At 48.8% G+C, this 7,849-nt stretch overlaps 1 protein-coding gene across 5 annotated transcripts in view; it reads right to left on the bottom strand.

Moving 5' to 3' along the window:
* Positions 1-192: 192 nt before the first annotated feature.
* Positions 193-7,849, bottom strand: part of TPST2 (tyrosylprotein sulfotransferase 2) — a 52,628-nt gene continuing 44,971 nt past the window's right edge. For 4 of the 5 annotated variants that reach the window (XM_043438016.1, XM_043438025.1, XM_043438007.1 and 1 more), the window contains exons 5-8: positions 5,942-5,992; positions 3,829-3,918; positions 2,361-2,409; positions 193-709 (exon numbers count right to left, since the gene is read on the bottom strand). In XM_043438016.1, the coding sequence (XP_043293951.1) occupies positions 3,844-3,918; positions 5,942-5,992 (126 nt within the window). In that variant the 3' untranslated portion in view covers positions 193-709; positions 2,361-2,409; positions 3,829-3,843. The remainder of the gene's footprint in view (positions 710-2,360; positions 2,410-3,828; positions 3,919-5,941; positions 5,993-7,849) is intronic. The other variant, XM_043437998.1, reaches the window with a different exon arrangement.

Genomic DNA, 7,849 nt, shown 5'->3' with positions numbered 1-7,849 from the left:
CCCATGGAGGTAGCCCGCCAGGCTCCTCTGTCCACGGGATTTCCCAGGCAAGAATACTCGAGTGGGTCTCCATTCCCTTCTCCATGGGATCTTCCCAACCCAGGGAGGGAAGGCGGGTCCCCTGCATTGGCAGGCGGATTCCTGACCACCAGAACCACCAGGGAAGCTCTCTGTAAGTAGGGCAGAGACAGATGAGTCCTTGTTCCGTTTATTCAAATAATATATATATATAATTTGTTTTCCTCTGTGAAACTGAGTAGAACCAAGGAAGGATAAAAGAAAGCCTCATATATTAAAATTCTTAAATAGATTCTTTGACTTCAAAAGTAAGGGTCAACAGGAGAGGCACAGGCGGTAGGCCCTGACCCAGACACAAGCCACCACAGCCGTCCTGCGAATTGAGGAGGATGGCAAATCCATTTCTTAAAAAACAAAAAAAGTTCTCGAGGGGAAGAATATAAAATAACCTAAGTTTCAAAAGCAGGACTACTTTCACACTCTTGGCTCTCTACCCCGCACTGTCCTAAGACAGAGTATCTCAAGGTTAAGTTTCCAATGACTCAGCTTTTGCAAACATATATGCAAAGACGTTCCTCGTGAGCAGTCCTGTTTTGGCGGTTAATAGCAAGCAATATGCTTGGATTAGAGGTCCGATTTCCACTCGAATGCAGTTTCTCCTCTTCTGGCAAACAAAGCCATGTGCCGAGATCTGAAAGGGGAAAAACAAAAAAACGGGCATTAGGCCCCAGAGTCACGATTCCAAAATAGCTCTTGTATATTTATACGTGTGACGGCTGGACGGATGGTCTGCGTGTACTCACATAAGCCTGTGGGATTTTCCAATAGCATCCCAGATGGCCGGAGAGAATCTACATTTAAAAATGTCTCCTGGGTTCTTACGCACAGCTCAGCCTGCTGCCTCTCGACCTCGAAGACTTTCCTGACTTAATGAAGAGCAAATGGCAGCAATGAAAAGTGCCAGTGAATTTCTGGAGGCCAGGGAGGAGGCATGTATTTAAGGGCAGCTCCCTCCTGGGAATTAGCTAAAGCACCCTGTCTCTGGTACCTCGTCTGAACAGTGAAGCGGGGAACGGATCTGGTTTTTATCAAAGGTTCAGGATTCTACTAAGGAACCCGCAGAAAGAGAGCGAGGGGAATCGAGTTAGGGAGAAACACGGAAAAGGCTGCTTTCAACTTGAGGCTTCTTAGGAATGAAGCGCAAGTCCTGGATTTTAGCACAGCTCAAAATGGGAACCCTGGTAACGATGGTGACTTAAGTGTCTCTCCAGCCTTGGGGGCTGGTGCAAAGGGGACTTCAAGAAAAACAAAAAAATATGCTGATTATTTAAAAAGAAGGCAAGGACTAAAAATAGGCTTGAGGCTAGAAGCTCTGTTACAGTTTAAAAGCAGCAGCAGAATAAATACCCAGGCAACTTGGTTCTGGCTTCCCTGAGACCCCCAGGTCTCCTTGAGCCTGATCAGAGAAGCTGAGCCATGTAAGGAAGCGAGTTCAGTGGCTGGATGGAGCCTTAGCGCCAGGGCCTAGCATTCCCACCGGGGCCAGCTCACGTCAACTCACAACCACCCTTGGAAGCGGAACAGGGGCCAATCCCCATTCTCCAGATAGGGAAAACAGAGGCCAGCAGGAGTCCAACCTGGAGTGAGTTTTGAGATATTTAGATAAATATCTTCCCAAGATCAGAACCTGTTTTCCCACCCCTCCGGGCAAAACACGGATGGATAAAAATGCACTTAAAATCATCTGTTAAAAACAAACTCTGAAAAAAAAAAAAAAAACACAAACTCTGGGGGAGATGACTTTTGGTGGCTGTGTGACCTTGAGCAAGTCAAAGCCCTTCTCTGGGCTTCGGTTTTTCTCCTCCGTAAAATCTGGGACCTGCCTCCAAGGGATGCTGAGGGTAAGAGGAGTAATGGCCAGGACCACCTGGGCCAGTGCAATGGGGGCTATTGTTAGACCAGAGCCCCCGGTGCCTATTATTAGAACCTTAATTGCTTTGGGCCAACCTGATGCTGTTTATAGAAGCCAGGCCTGTCCAAATTGGTCTAGAGTCCCCCCATCACACTGGTACTCTGTACCCCGCTGCCCAACGACAGAGTAACCTGTTTCTTTTTGGTTCACCATTGATGCCTACCCCCACCCAGATCCAGAGCTAGGAGACCAAGCCTTGATTCTATAAACAGCTCCCCAAGCCATCACCATGGAAACCTAGAGGGCTGGGTCAGTCCACCTTGGTAGCCTCTCCCCCACCCGGGGAGGCTCAGGAAGGAACAAGCTTTTCAGAAAAGTGGCTCCTGGTCTCAGAAGTGGTGGGAGGCCCCAGAGAAGCCCACAGGCCTACCTGGAAATCACGAGCTTCCTAGGTGGGAGGAGGTGCTGTTCGGGTTCACCTGGAGGAAGACAACACACAGGAAGGTCACGGCCAGGTGGGGGTGCCAGGGGCTCACGACACACTCCCTCACTGAGCTACTGTCAACAGGACTGGTTGTTCGGCCGCTCAGTCGTGTCCAACTCTTTGCGACCCCATGGACCGCAGCACGCCAGGCTCCCCTGTCCTTCACCATCTCCAGGAGGTGGCTCAAATTCATGTCCGTTTAGCTGGTGATGCCATCCAACCATCTCATTTTCTGTCGTCCCCTTCTCCTCCTGCCTTCAGTCTTCCCCAGCGTCACAGAACATGACATGACAGACCCCCTCCTATTCCCCTGCACCTCACAGTCTAGTGGGGAGAGCCTGCAAACGCGTCTGTAAGGAATTATTAAGTCCAGGCAACACAGCGGGCTGATATGAGTGATGGGTGCTGAGACCCCTCCAAAGTGATTCCCAGAGGCCCCTGGGGTCTCATTTAAGAGGGGTGACATTTAAGGTGTAGGGTAATGAAAGAGCTGGGCTTCCCAGGCAGTGCTAGTGGTAAAGAACACGCAAGCAGGCATGAGAGACACGGGTTCCATCCCTGGGTGGGGAAGATCCCCTGGAGGAGGGCACCGCAACCCACTGCAGTATCCTTGCCTGGAGAATCCCATGGACAGAGGAGCCTGGCGGGCAAGGAGTAGGACACGACTAAAGCGACTTAGCATGTGTGTACATAATAACAAACTTACATCTGATCTTTACCCTGGTCCAGACAGCAAGCCCTAGAACCCTTGCAATCTCCCTAGTGATAAAAAGCATCTTTTGTCTGCAAATGAGACGCCTGGGTGGCTGGGGCCCTCAAGCTTCAGGATGGGGGCTTGGTCACCCATGATTAAGGGGTTGGAAATTTCAGTGCCTGCCACCCCTACCCAAACCTCTGGAGAGCAATGAATAACAAACAATCAACGATTTAATCAACCATGCCTACTTAATGCATGCATGTTCAGTTGTGTCCGACTCTTTGCAACCTCATAGACTGTAGCCCTCCAAGCTCCTTTGTCCGTGGAATTTTTCAGGCAAGAATACTGGAGTGGGTTGCCATTTCCTCCGCCAGGGGAATCTTCCAGACCCAGGGATCGAACCCGCATCTCCCATGTCTCCTGCACTGGCAGGTAGATTTCTTACCCCTGCGCCACCTGGGGAGCCCACGTGCCTACTGCTTAATAAAACCTCCAGAAACATCCCTGAAGGATGAGGCTCAGAGAGCTTCAGGGCTGGTGGACAAGTGACAGAAAGGTGGGTCGTCTGGGCATCTGAAGAGGGGGCACTCCTGTGGGGCGAGGGCCCTTAACCTGGGGGTTTAGAGGCTATGTTTGGAAATCAGTGTCAGAATTGAACTGCGTTGTGCAACAGCTAGCTGGAATCTGGACAGTCAGGTTGTTGGTGTTGGAAATCACCCTGTGAGCAACGATCTAGATGATGAAACGAGGCCAGCCGTGCACGGGTGTGGGTAGCAGAGCATTTCCGGCAGAGGGAACAGCGAAGCCCTGGGAAGGAGAGGGTGTGTGAACTTCAGGAACTGTGGACTCATTTTTTGCAGGAGCTGCAATTCTGATGTGTGAGCTGCTTTGGTTTGCTGGCTTCCTATTTTCCCATTTTTTCTGTTGCACAAGGACAGTCTGGATGGCTACTCAGTATCCTAGTGTTCCATATAATGCACACACCACACTGTTGCCTAAGATTGTTTCCAAGTGTTACAGTATCCTGCATGAGGTCATGTGTGTATGGGTGCAGGGACCCTGGAGGAGAAGAGGGCAGGAAGTAGGAATTTGATATAACTCGCGGGGTAGCTCTCCTGAGGGTGGGACTGCTCACGATGACAAAGCATATGCCATCCCTTCATTTTTGGTCCTAATAGAGCAAAAATGGTCCCACACAGTGCAAGAGGGTGTAAACTGGTCCAGCTCTTTTGTAAGACAATTTCAGCCTTGTGGTTCAAGAGTCTTAAAAGGACCCTTCCAGGGTCCTTAACCCTGGCAGTCCAGTGGTTAAGACTTCGCCTTCCAATGGTGCAGGTTTCATCACTGGTTGAGGAGCTAAGATCAAATGCCTTACAGCCAAAAAAACCCTAACCATAAAAGAGAAGCAACATTGTAACAAAATTCAATAAAGACTCTAAAAACGTCTACCCATTCCACTCCCTAAAAATGTATTTTAAGGGAATAAGTCCATAGAGCCCTGCACCACTCACCCCACAGGAGAGAGGCAAAACCAGGTGGACAGGTGCATGACACCATTCAAAATAGTGCAAAAATTACAAACCATCTTAGGGCAACAGTTAAGTAATTGGCGGCAGAGAATGCATTCCAGAGGAAACTATGGAGTCACCCAGAATGGCCACGGTGAAAACCCCAGGATGGAAAAACACTAAGACAGCAAAACAAAGCAGCTCATCCCATGCAATCTCAAGGAATACAAAAACAAATATCCAGGTAGGCCAAAAAAAAAAAACAAAAAACACTATATGTAAAAAGGGAAAGAGTTCAGATTGTGGTTAGTCCCCCTCAGCCCACTTCTGTGTGTTGTTCTTGTTATATCTTCTTTGGGTTAAAACAAATAACAAATTAGTACTGACTAATTCTGGCAACATTTCTTTTCACAGTGGCATGAGATGGCTTTCTGGTTCCCATGCAGGGAGCATTGGACTCAACGCCAGAGGGTCAACATGTGCGGGGCCCCAGGCAGTGAGAATGTATGAGTTTGATAACTGAAGTGGAAATTGGTACAGGGTGTTTCACCTTTTATTGGCCAACACACACATACACACGCACCAACTAAAACTACTGATTTTAGCATCAGGACAATTCATTAAAGAAAGAAGCACTTTCGGGACTTCCCTGGCATTCCCACGGTGAACACTCCTCACTCTCACGGCAGAGGGCTCAGGTTAGATCCCTGGTCTGGGAACTAAGATCTCACATGTGTTAGCACAACCAAGAATCAATTAATTTAAAAAAAAAAATTTTTTTTTAAAGGAACACCTGAGCACCAAAAGGAGAATGGCTTAACGTCAGTCCCAGGAGTGGTTTTTTCTGACAAGGTCCAGGGACTCCCACGGACAGACGCAGGATGCAGGGAAGGCCAAGTGTGGGGGACGCGTGTGGGGACCCAGGACTGTATCACGTCCACATTTGCACACACACCCGCATCATGGGACTCTCGTTTTTGGGCAGACTGATGAAATTTTTGCTCTGGGTTGTGGCTTGTTTGGGAAAGGCCACTTAAAATTAAGCTGAATTTAAGACTGGAGGCATTAACTTTGACAGAAAGTCCCCACCAAATCCCTTTAGCTGCATTCAAGCCAGGGGGGCAAGGGGAAGGACGGGGCTCAGGTAGAAGGGCTGCTGAGATGTGGCCCAGGGTGGATCAGACACTCAAGAGCCCCTGAGCGGTTCCCCACCTCCACCCAGTTTTCTGAGGGGAAAACCATCGGCCGTACTAGAGCAGTGAAGTGTCTGAGGACACAGAGCAAACAGGTGGGACTACAGAATTCCCCCTGGGGTTTCTGACCTGAAAATAGCCTTTCAGATTGGCTGGTGTTTTATAGTCCCCTTTCAAGACCTAGGAAAGAGAAAAAAAATCACTATTGTTAGAAATGATCAAAAAATAAAATTTAGCCCATCACTTCCACACCCACCCACCTACCCACCCACCCTCCCAACTAACCATTTTTCCATCCTTCCATCCTCCCACCCATCCATCTATTCATCCATCCACCCACCCACCCAGCCACCCATCTACCCTCTCATGCATATACCTATCCATCCACCTACCCTCCACCCCCACCCACACCCCCATCCACCTACCCACCCATCCAACCATCTATCCACCAAATGTACCCATCCACTTATTCACCTCATCTATGCACCCCTCCAACAAACATTTATTAATAGGCTCCTCCTAAACATTTATTAACAATCCTCCGGATATTAGTCTAAGCTCTGGGGTTGGCAGTGGGGCTGTGCAGGGGTTTTACACCATTAACAAGACAAACTAAAATCCCCGTTCTCCTGCAGCTTCCATTCTAGACTAGGGAGGGCCAGAGAATCCACAAGTAACAACAGAACACAAGGAAAGAACAGATCAAACCATGGGAAGCACCACATGGAAGGCAGGAGGGGTGACTGGGAGTGCCCGGGGGGCTTCTCCTGAGGGAGTGGTCCAACAGGGCCTCCCGGGACAGAGGGCCTCTGAGCTGAGCCCCGCGTTCCAAGGAAACCCTGCCAGGCTAAGCTCTGAAGGAGAAGCTTTCAGACGGAGGGCACAGCAGGGCAGAGGCCCTGCGGTGGGAACCAGAAAGTTCCAAGCCTTCCCACTGTTCTCTGGAAATACAAGGTACTGGAGAGACCAGCGCTGTAAAATAGAACAGAATGTGAACAACCCTGTAATTTTAAATATTTCAGTAGCCACAGTAGTTAAATGAAAAAAAAAAAGTGAAATTAATTCCAATGGGTTTTTTTTTTTGGTGGGGGGGTTGGTGGCAGGGGCCAGGGTTTGTGGGATCGCAGTCCCCTGACCAGGAATTGAAGTCACACCCTTAGCAGGGACAGTGCAAATTCCTAACCTCTGGACTGCCAGGGAATTCCCTCTAGTGGTGTTTTTGTTTTTGTTTTTTAACTTAACCGGATACATCCAAAAATTAATACTTCAACATGTAATTGATGAGGTTCAGGTTAGGTCTCCCCCAAATGCACCACTCTGGCATATTCACTGTTTTGAATTAAAATTATTTAAGAAACAGTCATGCTGGAGAAGACTCTTCAGAGTCCCTAGGACTGCAAGGAGATGAAACCAGTCAACCCTAAAGGAAATCAGCCCTGAATATTCATTGGAAGGACTGATGCTGAAGCTCCAATACTTTGGCCGCCTGGTGTGAAGAGCTGACTCATTGGAAAATAACCCGACGCTGGGAAAGACTGAAGGCAGGAGGATGAGATGGTTGGATGGCATCACTGATTCAACAGACATGAGTTTGAGGAAGCTCTAGGAGACAGTGAAGGAGAGGGAAGCCTGGCGTGCTGTGGTCCATGGGGTTGCAAAGAGCCGGACACGACTGAGTGACTAGACGGCAACAACAGTGCCAGAAGGACACTCTGACCCTCCTCTGAGCCCCTGGGAGCAGGAAATAAATCTCGCAAGTGAAAGATGCCCTCCTGTCCCCAGGAGGTACAGAGACATCTTTATCACCAGACAAGGAGAATCTGGGGCCCAGAAGGCTGTGTGAACAAACCTTGTTTCTTCTTCGCTAACTTACTCCCCCAAGCCCAAGTGTCTCTGCCTTGTCAGTTCTCCACAAACGCATTGTTTCTTTGCCTAAAAGGGTTGAAGGACACCTGCTATGGCCCCTTCCTGTGAAAATCCTATTTTTATGAGTCCTTGTATGTATGATATTAAATTTGTTTTCTCTCCTATTAATCT

This window comes from Cervus canadensis, chromosome 1, assembly GCF_019320065.1.
Source record: "Cervus canadensis isolate Bull #8, Minnesota chromosome 1, ASM1932006v1, whole genome shotgun sequence".
NCBI lineage: Eukaryota > Metazoa > Chordata > Mammalia > Artiodactyla > Cervidae > Cervus > Cervus canadensis.
Note: the sequence above shows the minus strand (reverse complement) of the source record. Positions and strands in the feature narration are given on the sequence as shown.